General features: G+C 37.5%; 1 protein-coding gene across 4 annotated transcripts in view; it reads left to right on the forward strand.

The window, feature by feature from the left end:
- The window catches only part of CCDC148 (coiled-coil domain containing 148), a 258,987-nt gene that overhangs the window by 82,961 nt on the left and 160,661 nt on the right, over positions 1–15,365 (forward strand). For 3 of the 4 annotated variants that reach the window (XM_037044667.1, XM_037044666.1, XM_037044668.1), the window contains 4 exons: positions 6,803–6,885; positions 7,457–7,608; positions 8,751–8,846; positions 8,925–9,106. In XM_037044667.1, the coding sequence (XP_036900562.1) occupies positions 6,803–6,885; positions 7,457–7,608; positions 8,751–8,846; positions 8,925–9,106 (513 nt within the window). The remainder of the gene's footprint in view (positions 1–6,802; positions 6,886–7,456; positions 7,609–8,750; positions 8,847–8,924; positions 9,107–15,365) is intronic. The other variant, XM_037044670.1, reaches the window with a different exon arrangement.

The following is a 15,365-nucleotide window of genomic DNA, read 5'->3' on the forward strand; positions in this document are numbered from 1 at the left end:
GTGTTGTTTTTGAGTTACATAGAAGCGGCATGTATATGTTGTTATGGGACATTATCCTTTTTGTTGACTAGGAATGACACAAAGATGAAGGAGTGAGGAAGACTCAAATAATAACAACCTTAATGTCTTGAAACTTTTAAGGGCTAAAAACTGGACAAAAGGAAATCCGAGAAAATTTTATGAGTTATTCTAGAAAGTAGGCTAATTTCAATGTGTTCAGTGAAATTGAAAAATGCTAGTGAAAGTACCCTGGCTGGTGTGGCTCAATGGGTTGAGTGCTGGGTGGTGAAACAGTCAGTTGTTCGATTTCTCGTCAGGGCATACACCTGGGTTGAGGGCCAGGTCCCCAGTGGGGAGTGTGCAAGAGGCAACAGATTCATGTTTCTCTGGTACATCATTGGTGTTCCTCTCCCTCCCGTCTCCCCCTAAATAAATAAATAAATAAATAAATAAATAAATAACTTAATTAATTAATTTAAAAAACAGCAAAGGAGGAAAGTTACAGTGTGGCTATTGGGAGAATTTAGGCACCACCAGAAAATTGAGAATTTTAAGTCTGTCAGTGTTTTTCAACCTTTAAAAATCTCTTTTCTTTTAACAGAAAATTAAAAAGAAAATGTTCTTATGCTACATCATAAGAGACTTCATTTGAGAATCTTAGGCTTGCAGAATTACCTCTTGGGTCTACAAGGACATCTAGCTTTTTGGGATGTGATTTAATATGTGCCGAGTAATATATTAAGTAATTTTTTCTCTTACTCCTTAGACTGTCCCTGCAGAATAGGTATCCATGCTATCTTCATTTTACAGATGAAGATCTTGAGGTTCAAAAGATTAAAGTCATTTGCAGAAGTCAAATCAGCAGGTTTATTTGAAGGTGGTATTGGAACAGTTGTGTTTAAGCACAACTGTTGTGTTTAAGCACAACTCCAGCACTCCATGTACTTGGAGTTGAGCAGCTTCCCCTGCACCCCCAAGGGTCCCATTCACAGCCCATCTAATTGGTCTAGCCTTGCTAGAAAAAAAGATTTTGCCAAACTTTAATTCTTTGAAATCTGAACTGAGGAAACTAGTCACATAAAGTTTCTAAAAATAGAAATAATATTTTATATTTAAATTCAGAACATTGTATTTAATAATTAATGTTTCCTCAAACTACACCTCTTAAAGACATTGATATACTTTCCCAGGGTATATTGCTCCCTTGTTTCAGAACAACTAGTTTAGAGGTTTAAAAGGAAGTTACTTACATTGGCCATGAGATAAAGAATTATAATTTTTATTTAAAATAAATGACTATGGAATAGTATAGGGGCTTCCAACCAAGATGAAGGCATAGGTGGAAACACTGTGCCTCCTCACACAACCGAGTTTAAAGACAACAAAGTTTTAGTAACAAAAACACAACCAAAACACAGAAAATTGAACTGTATGGAAGTCCAACAACGAACCATTCAGCCAGACAGGTAAGAGGGGTGGAGCCAGTGGCTGGCAGAGCAGGGTTGCACAGGAAAAATTGACCAGACTGACCCAGGTGAGCAGGCAGTGGTTGGCAGATCCCAGGCGTGGGGTGGCAACGGGCAGACCCAGTGAGGGCGCAAGATGGCTGGCTGACCTTAGTCACACATTCGCACGCAGATAAACCAGGCGAAGGAGCGAGCAGTGAGACAGACCATGCAGGCCCTAGTGGCTTGTGGGAAGCAGCAGAGGGGACCACCATTGCCCCTCTCTGACCCTGCCCCCACATACAACATCACAACCCAGCAACTGGGTAGCCCCACCCTGGTGAACACCTAAGGTTCTGCCCCACATACATAACAGGCGCAAACAAACCAAAACATTATGGCTCAAGAACAGCTCCAAGCCCCAGAGAAAATAATTCTAAGCAACCAAGAAATAACCAGACTTTCAGATGCACAGTTCAAAATACTGGTGATCAGTATGCTCACAGAATTGGTTGATTTTAGTCACAAATTAGAGGAACATATGAAGGCTAAACTAATTGAAATGAAGGGAAATGCATAGGAAACCAATAGTGATGGAAAGGAAACTGGGACTCAAATCAAGGGAGTGGCCCAGAAGGAAGGAAGGCATGACCAAACAGAAAAATGTGAAGTAACAAGAATTCAAGAAAATGAGGAGAGGCTTAGAAACCTCCAGGGCATCTTTAAACGTTCCAACATCTGAATTATAGGGGTACCAGAAGGGGAAGAGGAACAGCCACGAGTGGAAAACTTATCTGAACAAATAATAAAGAACTTCCCCAGTCTGGCAAAGGCAATAAACTTTCAGGAAGTCCAGGAAACTCAGAGAGTCCCAAAGAAGGTGGACTTAAGGAGGAACACACCAAGGCCCATCATAATTACATTGGCCAAGATTAAAATGAAGAAGAGAATCCTAGAAGCAGCAAGAAATAAGGGGACAGTCACCTACAAAGGAGTTCCCATCAAACTGTCAACTGATTTCTCAAAAGAGACCTTACAGGCAAGAAGGGGCTGGAAAGAAGTATTCCAAGTCATGAAATGCAAGGACCTACATCCAAGATTACCCTATCCAGCAAAGCTTTCATTTAGAATGAAAGGGCAGACAAAGTGCTTCTCAGATAAGGTAAAATTCAAGAAGTTCATCATCACCAAGCCCTTATAATATGAAATGTTAAAGGGACTTATTTAAGAAAAAGAAGATAAAAGTATGAACAGTGAAAGGACAGCAAGCCCAGTTATTAACAACGATGCCTAAAACAAAAGCAAACTAAGAGGACAGTAATATCAGGAGCGAAACCATAGAAATGGAGATCACATGGAGGGTTAGCAACAGGGAATTGGGAAGAGAAGAAGGGAGCAGAAGGTACAGAGAATAAGTAGCATAGACAGTAAGTAGAAAATAGACAGGAGGGAGGACAAGAATAGTATGGGAAATAGAGAGTCTAAAGAACTTGTGACATGTGGGCATAAACTAAAGGGGGGGAATGGTGAGGAAGGGGGTGTACAGGATGGAGGGAAATGAAGGGGGGGATAGGACAACTGTAATGGCATAATCATTAAAATATGTTTTAAAAAATAGTATAGGGAATGGAGAAACCAAAAAACATATATATATGACCCATGGAAATGAACTAAAGGTGGGGGATGCAGGTGGGAGGGGGTGTGCAGGGCAGAGGGGAATAAAGGGGGTGAAATAGGACAACTGTAGTTGCATAATCAATAAAATAAATAAATTTTTAAAAAGAAAAATAAATAAATGACTGTGTTACTGGTTTACATATTCACATTACAATACTTTTCTATCCTCACCAAGGACATGCTTATTGATTTTAGAGAGAGGAGAAGAGAGAGAGAGGGGGAGAGAAACTGGATGTGACAATTGCCTCTTGCACATGCCCCAAATGGGACCTAACCAGTCAGGGTTAGGTCCCAAACAATCCAGGCATGAGACTGGAAATCAAACTGAAGACCTTTTGCTTTTGTGGACAATGATCAGCCAGCTGAACCACACTGGTCAGGGCTCTACAAGGGATGTTTTTTATAACCAAATATCTGTTAGAAATATATGTAGTCTCTTACTCACAATTTTTCTTTTAAAGTGTTAAGTGTATCACCTTTACACAGAGGATATCATAGGGTTTTACCAACAATTAAATGCTGTCTGGAAATGCATCTTTAAAGATGACATTTAGTGGGCTGGGATGAGAGTAAAAGACAGAAAACTGTACTTGAACAATAATTAAATAGAATTTTTAAAAAGTGAGAAAAAAGAGGACGTTTAGACCAATCACTACTCATACTGTGTAACTCAGGGTACCAGAGCTCTCTTTGAGCCCAGCTCCTGAACTCACTGGTAGAACTCAAAAACACCCTTCACCAGGATGGTTTATCTTGTAGGTGGTTGCATTGCAAGTGGGCATATCTAGGAAATAGATTAATATATCATCAAGGCAAATGGTCACACAAAAACTCAATAGAGTTTTTTGTATTACTGTCATAGTCAGTGGTATCAGAGGAAAGACCAAATAGCATTAGGAGGCACCTAAATTGGCAGATTTGGACATGAAAAGTTGCCTAACATTTATCTGTCCCCTCTTCAGATGTGGAGGAAGGAGGCTGCATGTACTGCAGAGTTGCAACTTGGTGAATACCTGGGCTCTAGTCTGGCATGTCAGTGATGAACAGGGCAGGGTTCTCTTCTCTAAAGTTACTGTTTTTAATGTTCTTGTGGGCATTACAATTTTTATCTATATTTCCTAAATCATATTGTATAAAACAGAAATATTCTTTATGATACTCTGGAGAATAATGAATTTGATGGTCCTGTGTATTAGGAAAATATATTTCATCCCCTTTTTGGAGTACCTCAATGCACATTAGCATACTCAGGTTTCTGGGAAATCCTGCACTATAGAAATGTGTCTGGTTTTGTTGAGTTCACCATTTTCCATTTTTCCTAGCATCCCATACCATTTCTATTTTATAGACCACGACTTGGGAAATGTTAGCTTGCATCCGAAGCTAGTCTCAGATTCCGGTAGTTCTTGGGGGCGTAAAAACTGCTTCTGGATTTTGTTGGGCCCTCGGGACAAGTAGAAAAATGGACTGGTCTTGTCTGATAGGTCGGGGTTATTAATCTCTGAAGCCGGGATGAAGCTTACTAGAATTACACATGCAAAGTAGCTGGTTGATCTCCTATATGAACAAAGCCATTTCTGTTGGATTGGATGTTCCACTATGGCTTTCTGGGTGCTGAAAATATAAGGGAACTAAGATAGCTGTTTCATAAATGCTGTGTTTGTTTAAACAAATTCATTATGAAATAATGTCTGGTTTTGTTCCATTATTATGTACCCACCTTTCATTTAACAGTTTCAAACGTAATCTTAAAGACACTTCCGGTAAAAACTACATGCTGGAAAAATACGGAATGAAGTGTCATCTGCACTAGCACCACTTTTTACACAAAAACACCCTGCCCCATGCAGGTGACTTAGCTTGGAAGATGATGATGCATATATAACTAGAATATATGCAGCCATTAAATAACTAACTGTGAAAATTATATTAAAATACCTTTAACATTATTTTAAAACCTTTATAAAATGGTAAATCTGACATAATTACAACTATTTAAAACATATATGCATATAGACAACAGGTAGAAACATATGCAAAAGTAATCAGTGTTAAAGCATTATAATTGTTCCCATTTTTAATTTTATGTCATTTTTAATACTGTATGTTTATAATCATAATAAATCAAAACTCATTTCTAAGATTTCATTAAATCTGCCATAAACAAAGGAGAGACAACATATTTTTTGAAGAGTTTATTTATTTATTTCTAGAGGAAAGATAAGGGAAGGAGAGGGGGAGAGAAACATCAATGTGTGGTTGTCTCTCGTGCTCCCCGACCTGGGGACCCGGCCCACAGCCAGGGCATGTGCCTGCCTGGGAATCCAACTAGTGACCTTTTGGTTTGTGGGACGATGCCCAGCCCACTGGGCCACACCAGTCAGGGTTGTAAAAACTACAATATTTTAAACTATCATTTTAAACCTAGTTATGTTTTAACTTTATAATGACTATATATAAATAATACAGTAGAAGATCATTAAGATTTATTACTTGTATTAGTATATAAAAATAAAATACTTTTATCCTTACTTCAGCAGTTTAAGGGCTCCTCTTCTCTTAACCTTAATAATAACCCCGTTGTTGGTACAGATTTGCCTGACCACCTCCTGTTCATCTTCCATTTTTGTTGATCACCTCTTTCTAGCCTGTCTTTCATTTTGCTGCATTGGAAATCTTTTTTACACACAGATCTGCTAAGCAGGTGAGGTCAGTTTAATATCCCTCAGCGGCTTCCCAGTGCCCTGAGCTCTCTCTATAGAAGTAGGGCAAGGACATGTCACATGCTTGCTTTTGCCTCACTATTACTTCTGCCCAGAGCATTCACATATACCTCTATCCCCTGCAGAACACTTGGTCTTGTCCGAAATGTCCAGAGAGACATCTGGTCCATGCCTTGATATTTGCCCTGTGCAAAACATGCATAGTTAATATAAATTCTGCTCTTTTGCAAGATTCCAACCTGGAACCATCTACCTAACCCCATTTGCCATTACCAGGTAGTCTACTGCAGCAAGAAAGTTTATTACTGGCAGTATAACCACAAGGCACTTATTGGACCAATAAAACATGATAGTATTTTAAAATATATATTTTATTGATTATGCTATGATAGTATTTTTTATGTATTGAGCCTAAAAACCAAAAGTAGAAATAAACTATCGGTTATTTGAACCCAAAGACATTTCCTGAGAATGAATATTGTTTTTAATCCTTACCCAGGGAAATGTTTATTGATTTGAGAGAGAGAGGAGGGAGAGAGAGACAGAAAGAGAGAGAAACATTGAAACAGTGTGAGAGGGAAACATTAATGGGTTGCTTCCAAGATGCACCCTGACTAGGGATCAAACCTGCAACATTTTGGTGTATGGGACAACATTCCAAACACCGGAGCCACTGGACAGGGCAAGCATGGGCATTTTTGACAGAACCAAGGACCATTTGGCATGGACCAAATGTGCTTGTGGATGTCTTAGATGGACCAAATATCATTGGTATGGACCAAATGTCCACTGATTGTGTATGTCAAATACCCAATCTATGTTAGGAATTTAGTATGTGGTCTGAATAAATAAACTGGTGAATAAAACCACATCAGATTAATTGTCTACTACTAGTTTTCTTTTTAAACAATCTATATATGTTTGCGGTTATAAAAATTAAGTTAATGTCTATTTCAGGTGTAAAATGGAATCTGAAATAAAATCTTTTCTCAATGAAGAGAACCTTGGAAATGAATGTCTTTCTGATCTTAGGAATTTTGGTGAGATTTTTTTGATCCTATATTTCTTTTTTTTTCTTTTTTTAAATATAATTTTTATTTAATTCTTGTTCAAGTACAGGTTTCTGTCTTATATTCCCAACCCTGCCCGCCCCCTATCCCATGCTCCCCGCCTCCCTCCCCTTTCCACCTATATTTAAAGGGGTGTTTTGAAGATGAAAGTGGGCCACTCACTTTATGTTCCTTTAATATTAACTGCTATTTGTTTTTCTCTAAAGGAATCCAAAAAGAAAACTGTACTCTAAGAACCTTCTCTAAAAAGAGAAGTTGCTCTCTTTTTTTTTTCAAGATTTTATTTATTTTTAGAGAGAGGGTAAAGGAAGGAGAAAGAGAGGGAGAGAAACATCAATGCCTGGTTGCCTTTCATGCACCCCATACCGAGGACCTGGCCTGCAACCCAGGCATGTTCCCTGACTGGGAATCCAACCAGTGACCTTTTGGTTCAGAGGCCTATGCTCAATCCACTGAGCTACACCAGCCAGGGGTTAAGAACCTATTCCTGAAAAAAGCTTAAAATAATGTGTTACCTTGATTTAATTTTGCTTCACCATAGAACAAGAGTTATCAGAACAATGGTGCGTGTATCTTAAAAATGTGATAAATCCTATTCAGCAGCTGAGAGAAGATCTAAAATATAGACAGCGTCACAATCCACAGCATTCACACTCACATACTGAGTTTAACTCAGTGAAAGTGCTGGAAGAGGTCAGTATATTATCTTTACTTTTAATAATATAATATTTTGTTTTTGTCCCAACTAGAACAGTTTGAGATAAGAAACCAACATGAGTATCTTGTGTATTTTAATAGAAGGTATAGCAAATTCTGTTTATTCATTATTGTAAACATTCTTGAATCTGCCAAAGCATGTTCATTTTGCACTTGGAATGTTACAATGGCCTCATAACTAGTCTCCCTGCTTCCCTTGTTGCCCCTCCTCCCATTGCATTCAGGGCTCTACCTTCAATGCAGAGGAATCAAGTCATCCCCTGGTAAATCCCCTCAGGGCTCCTTCTGGCCCACATCTTTCTCCTCTCTGCTTCTCCAGTCTCATCTCCTACCTGATACCCCTTTTCCCCCTAGATCTTGCCACAGGTCTGGCCTTCTTTCTATTCCTCCTCACATACACCAGGCTCTGTCCTGTCTCAAGGCCTTTGCACTGGCTGTTTCCTCTGTCCCCCTGAGAGCATTTTTTGTCCTTTAGGTCTTTGCTTAAACATCCTCTCCTCTGGCCTGTCCTGTTCACTGGAGAGAAGCCCCACTATCTCACTATTACCTTACCATGTTTTTACATTACTTACCTCCTACTGATACGTTCTTAGCTGTTTTTCATTAATTTATTGACAATCTCCCCTGGCTAGAGCATGAACTCCATGATTATAGTTATACTAGATGTAGGCTTTTAGGTGATTTTTCTTCAGTTATCTGTAGTGTTGTTATATTGCTTTCATAAATAATAATTTTTTTAAATATTAAAAATCCCATGCCTAGCTGGGGATTAGAAGCAAGGATGCAAGGGAAGGAAAGGGTGATTGAAACAGACATTCTGATAAACGTTCTTTCTGCCTTACCATGAACCAAACCAAAACGTGAGTGCAGAGTGGTGAGGACCCCACTGTCCTTCCCAGTTCAGTTTTGAGTCATGCGTCTGGAAACCCCCCACCCCCACCATAAGGACTGCCTGGCTGTGGCATTTCTTGAATCTCCTTCCACACATCCTCAAAGGGACTTTCTCTTATCTAATTTTCATCACTTACTGGCTTTTGAGATAAATTCCATGCATTTAAATATACACCTTGAGAAAATAGCCATAATTTGCCTGCTCCTTGTTCTAAATGTTTCTATAGGTTGACTTTGTGAAGAAACAATTAAAAGCTGTCTTTGAAGGACTTAGCCTGGAGCAACAGAAATTAGAAAAAGACCTTTCAGACTGGAGTAATAAAGTAAGTGTGATGTAGATAGCAATTTGTTTATCAGTTTGTCATTTGTGTTAAATAAAATAGTCATATAATTTTTTTCAGATACTAGATTATTATTCAGAAGAAAGGAGTGACTTGCTGAGTAAACTGCCCATAGAATTGGAAGCTTTGGAATGCCCATACCCTGATTTGAAATCTTCTATTTTTAAGGAGTTCTTTAACTTTACAGAGAAATATCAAAAGAAACTTTATGAATTTGATCTGCAGTTAGAAGACATATGCAGGTAATAAGATAAAACTATTTGAATTATGTAGACTTTTGTCCCTAAAATTTTATTTAATTTTTTTAGATTTTATTTATTGATCTTTAGTGGAGAAGGAAAGGTGAGAGGGAGAGAAACATCAATGTATGGTTGCCTCTAGTGCGTCCCCTGCTGGGAACTGACCTGCAACCCAGGCATGTGCCCTGACTGGGAATCAAACCGCGATCGTGTGGTTTGCAGGCCCATGCTCAATCTACTGAGCTACACCAGCCAGGGCTGTAAAATTTTATTTTTGTGGGAAGTTACTATACTTCTGATTTACCATTTTCATAGTTACTATGTGATTGGAATATAGTCAATCAATAAATGTTTAGACTGACTATTTGTTGAGTGAAAAGGGTTTTTTTCCCTGAAAAATAATTTCCCTGAAATAATGATTCTAAAGATTTTTATAATATTGAAATATGTTGAAAATAGCCCTCTCATTGAACTCTTTACTACACAAGTAAGAAGTTGTTTTTCAAACATGAAATTTCAGTAACTATGAATTTTTATTTCAAGACATGCCTCTCCTCTTCAGTGGATACTTACAGATTAGTAGTAATCATTGGCTATAGTGAAAAAATGCAGCCACGGTATTAGTCCGCCATGATTTTGTCTTATGGTGAACATAAAGTACACTTCGTAAATTTTAAAAAATATGCTACATTTTTTTTAAAGTGTACTTTTGGCTGTATCCTGGGAATGATAATCCTCTTTTGAATGACAAATATACTGTTAAGTGATTTAAAATTCGGGAAAATGACCTTTCCTTCCAGATGGCATTTTGTGCCCTTAGCAGAGGTGGCTAAGATTGTGCTTTTCCTAGGTTAGCAGCTCCTAAACACGGAGGCGTTTGCCTTAGCAGCTTGTAATGCCTCCCTCCAACAAGACCTATACTTCACAACCCATTTTCCGACCTCCCTTTTAATCTGAACTCAATTTCTGCTTTTCCTTCCAGCAACCCTTTAGCACTCAGAAAAAGTTGAGATTCACAGCTCCATTGAGGTGACTGAAGATTAATTGAAAATAAGATGCATGTGTATCACATGCTGAGGGAGGAAACAAGGATTAGAATAAGAGAGAAAGGGAGTAGGGAGGGCGCTCCAAGAACAGATGTTAAATGATGACTATAGACTCCTTGAAGACAAAGTAATTTATTAAGATTTGTATCCTCAGCGCCTAGCGTATCTGGGCACATAGCAGCTTTTAAATAAAGGATTGTTCAACTGAGTTGAATTGAAGATGAAAACAATGGAGGTGAGAGTGGCAAGGTGTGTTATGGGGGCCGCAGGAATCTACTTTGGTGGATTATATGTTCATGAATCCTCGTTTAATAGTGTGCTTGCCAGATATAATTATACAGAATAAAATTTATAAAACTAATGATATGGCCTACTTGATGAATATTTATTGGGTGATCTTAATACACAGTGATCTCTGCTGAGCTCCTTACTACGGGGATTAACAGGCTGACTAGACAGACAATGGCTTTGCCTTTAAGAAGGCTTGGAATGTTTAGAAGATTAGGATTCACAGGTATCCTAATCAAATACACATTACACGCACGTATCAAGCAAGAGGTTACTTTATAAATATGCTGGCAGTAGATGATAAAGCATCAAGAAAAGTGAATGAGGTTTCAGGAGTAGCTTCATTGTGGAGAAGAGAGTAAATGGGCTATTTTGAATTCATACAGAGTTGCTCGGCAATCTGGCTGTTGGACAATAAGGAATGGAAATATACTGTTCTAAACAGCACAGTGAATATGTTCAACTATTAACTAGACTTCTAGTTTGCCCAGTATATGCCGTTATTTTGATATGTCCATTTCCTCTTTTGGTTGTAGTTATTAGCCTTTGGAAGAAAAAATACAGACTGTGCACATCTGTATCAGTAAGTTTGTGCATATTTTAAACAAATGTGTACTACTATGACATAAGAATGTTAAAATGTCTGGGAGATAGTTTTAAGTTAGAAGTTTTCATTGGGCTAAAGGTACTGGACATGATGGTTAATCCCAAAATTTATTTTAAATGTTTCTGGTTTAGCTTGGAATGACTCCATCCCTGGATCCAAAGGTAGGCCCTGGTGGGATTGTGTACCAGTCAGTAGCCACATTTCCTCAGGCCACAGCTACTAGCTCATGGTGGTCCAAATCAGGATAAAGGTCAGAATTTTTGTTAGGTAATTGTGAGGAATAGTGCCTTTTCTTCTTTGTGGGTGTACCAAGAAAGTACATAGTTGAGGTTGCTGCTGGCATACATCATGTGAATGAAAGAAAACAACAAGGCAGGAGAGGACAGAGCCCAAATAATCCTGGGGAACCTGAGCCCTCTTTGAACTGTGTGGAAAGCCAACAAATATTAGGTGATCTTAGAGCGGGGAAGGCCTTTTGACATGTTACCATCAGTGAAATCATAAAGAAAGAGTTTACCATTTATCCTAAGTAGTTGAAAACTTATGTCTGCACAACAATATGCACATAGATGTTCACAGCCACTTTCTTAATTATTGTAAAACTTAGAAGCAACCAAGATATTCTTCAGTATGTAAACGGGTGAATAAACTGTGGTATATCCAAATAATAGAATACTGCTCTTCAACATTAAAAAGAAATGAGCTATCAAGCCATGAAAAGACATGGAAGAAACTTAAATGCATATTATTAAGTGAAAGAAACTAACCTGAAAAGGCTACATACTGTATTATTCCAGCTTTATTACATTCTGGAAAAGGCACAACTATGAAACACTAAAATCAATAAAATGATCAGTGGTTGCCAAGGGTTGGGAGGAGGAAGGGGTGAATATGAAGAGCACTGAAGATTTTTAGGGGAGCGAAACTATCTGTGTGTTACTATACTAGAGGGTACATGTCATTACACACTTATCAAAATGCCTAGAACATACAACATTTAATGCAAACTGTGGACTTTGGATGGATGATACTGTGTCAGTGTAGGTTCACTGATGGTAATAAATACACAGTCTGGTGCATGATGTTAATAGTGGGGAAGCTGTATATGTATGGGGAGAGAAGAAGGTATATGGTATTTTTTTGTACTTTTGCTCATATTTGTTGTATACTTAAAACTACTGTAAACAAAAAAAGTTTATTAATTTCAAATACAGATTAAAAAGAGTAATTAATTGCTATTTAACTGTTCCAGAGCATAGAAGAAGAAAAACTTCTGAGTTATGAAGCAGTTATTACATTGATAGAAAACCTTGAAAATAGTGTAAAAAAGAAAACAATAGCTTAGTCTCACTTGTATTTATTGATAGAAATATCCTAAATAAAATATTTGCAAAGAAGATCCAGCAGCACATTATAATAATGAACCTAGGAGACCCTCTGTGGCTTATCCTCATGAACACTACAATGCCATTAAAAAATTTAGCATCTATTCTTTAAAAATGTAAAAAGTATTAGAAAAATACTTACCATTACAAAAGATATAAACCCTTCAAAAGTAAAAGTGAAAACACAGAAGCACTTTTATAAATGACAAGCATCTGCAGTTACCACCAGGTAAAAGATACAGTGAATGAAAAAAGCATAGTGTGCAGTACTAACAATAAATATAGAATGTCTAGAAACTCATTCAACAACTGATGTCAAAGATATATGCTATAGGAATGAAACTTTTTAATCTTTTTTTATTCTTGTTTATTTATTACAGTTGTCTCAATGTTTCCCCTTACACCTCCTCCGCCCAGCCCACCCCTCACTCCCACAGTCTGTTCTCATATAACTTTCCATGTTCCTGGGTCATTCACACGTGTTCTTTGAGTAATTCCTTCCCCTTCTTTCCACCATTGCCCCTACTCCCTCCTCTTCTTCTGCTGCTGTTAGTCTGTTCCATGTTTCTGTGTCTCTGTTTCTATTTTGCTTGTTAGTTTATTTTGTTCGTTAGATTCTTCTTATGAATGAGATCATATTGTATTTGTCTTTCACTGGCTGGATATTTTCACTTAGCATAATAGTATCCATTTCTATCCAAGCTGTTGCAAATAGCAGAAATTCCTTCTTTCTTTATGCTCCATAGTATTCCATCATGTAAATGTACCACAGTTTTTTAATCCATTCATCTACTGATGGGCATCTAGTCTGTTTTTAACATGTGGCTATTTTAAATAGTGCTGCTGTAACATAGGGGTGCATAAATAGTGTCGAACTGGTGTTTTGGGATTCTTAGGGTATATTCCCAGCAGTGGAATCACTGGGTCAAAAGACAGTTCCATTTTTAATTTTTTTCGAGGAAATTCCATACTGTTTTCCACAGTGGCTGCTCCAGTCTGCCTTCCCACCAACAGTGTACTAGGGTTCTCTTTTCTTTACATCCTCAGCAGTACTTGTTGTTTGTTGATTTATTAATAACAGCCATTCTGACCTGTATGAGGTGGTATCTCATTGTGATTTTAATTTGCATCTCTCTGATAGCTAGTGATGTTGAGCATATTTTCATATGTCTATAGTATGTCCTCCTTGAAGAAGTGTCTGTTCAGGTCCTTTGCCCATTTTTGTCTGTTCAAGTTCTTTGCATATTTTCATTTGTCTATAGTATGTCCTCCTTGAAGAAGTGTCTGTTCAAGTCCTTTGCCCATTTTCAGTTGGTTCAGAGGCCAGCACTCAATCACCCAATCCACTAAACCACACCAGCCAGCTGCCCATTTTTAAATTGGATTATCTATCTCCCTGGTATTCAGTTGTATGGGTTCTTTATATATTTTGGAGATCAAACTCTTGTCCAGTGTGTCATTGGCAAATATGTTCTCCCAAACTGTCAGTTCCCTTTTCATTTTGATTATGAATTCTTTAGCCATGCAGAAGCTTTTTCATTTGATGTAGTCTCATTTGTTATTTTTTCCTTTATTTCTCTTGCCCTAGGAGCCATATTGGCAAAAATACTGCTATGTGAGATATCTGAAATTTTACTGCCTGTTTCCCTCTAGGACTTTTATGGTGTCACAACTTATATTTAAGTCCTTTATCCATTGTGAGTTTATTCTGGTGCATTGTGTAAGTTGGTAGTCTAGTTGTTTTTTGTTGTTTTTTTTGTTTGTTTTTTGTTTGCATGTACCAGTCTAGATCTCTCAACACCATTTATTGAAGAGATGGTCTTTATTCACACTGCCTTTGTCAAATATTAATTGACCATAGAGACATAGGTTTATTTCTGGGCTCTCTGTTCTGTTCCACTGAACTATGTGTTCTTATGCCAGGACCAGACTGTTTTGATTACAATAGCCTTGTACTGTAGTTTGGTCAGGTATTGTGATCCCTCCAACTTTGTTCTTCTTTCTCAAGATTGCTGTGGCTATTTGGGGTCTTTTTTTGTTCCATATAAATTTTTGTACTAGATTTGTGAAAGATGCTATTGGTATTTTGATAGCAATTGTGGTGAATTTATAGATTGCTTTGGATAGTATGGACATTTTAATGATGTTAATTCTTCTAATCCATGAACAAGGCATATGTTTCCATTTATTTGTATCTTCCTCAGTTTCTTTCCTTCGGTGTTTTATAGTTTTCCGAGTACAGGTCTTTTACAAAACTCCTTGGTTAAATTTATTCCTAGGTACTTTATTTTTCTTGCTACTATAATAAGTGGAATTTTTTTCTTAGTTTCTATTTCTGATAGTTCATTGTTGGTGTACAGAAATGCCATTGACTTCTGAATATTGAGTTTGTATCACCTATTTTGCTGATTCACTTACTAGGTCAAGTAGTTTTTTGGTAGAGCCTGTTGGGTTTTCTATGTATACTATCATGTCATCTGCAAATAATGACAGATTTACTTCCTCCTTTCCAATTTGGATGCATTTTATTTCTTCTTCTTTCTAATTGCTGTGACTAGGACCTCCAGTGCTATGTTGAACAAGAGTGGTAAAGGCAGATACCTTTGTCTTGTTCCTGATCTTAAGAGACCACTTTTAGTTTTTGCCCACTAACGTGATGTTGGCAGTAGGTTTTTTATAAATGGTTTCTATTATGTTGAGGTATCCTCCCTCTGTTCCCTCTTTGCTGAGTGTTTTTATCATAAATGTGTGCTGGATTTTATCAAATACCTTTTCTGCATCTGTTGATATGATTGTGTGACTTTTGTTTTTCATTTTGTCTATGTGATATATCACATTTATTGATTTGTCCCATCCTTGCATCCCTAAAATAAATCCCACTTGATCTTGGAGTATTATTTTTTTAATGTATTGTTAGATCCAGTTTGCTAGTATTT

This window comes from Sturnira hondurensis, unplaced genomic scaffold, assembly GCF_014824575.4.
Source record: "Sturnira hondurensis isolate 20B ecotype Veracruz unplaced genomic scaffold, ASM1482457v3 Scaffold0004136, whole genome shotgun sequence".
Classification (NCBI taxonomy): domain Eukaryota; kingdom Metazoa; phylum Chordata; class Mammalia; order Chiroptera; family Phyllostomidae; genus Sturnira; species Sturnira hondurensis.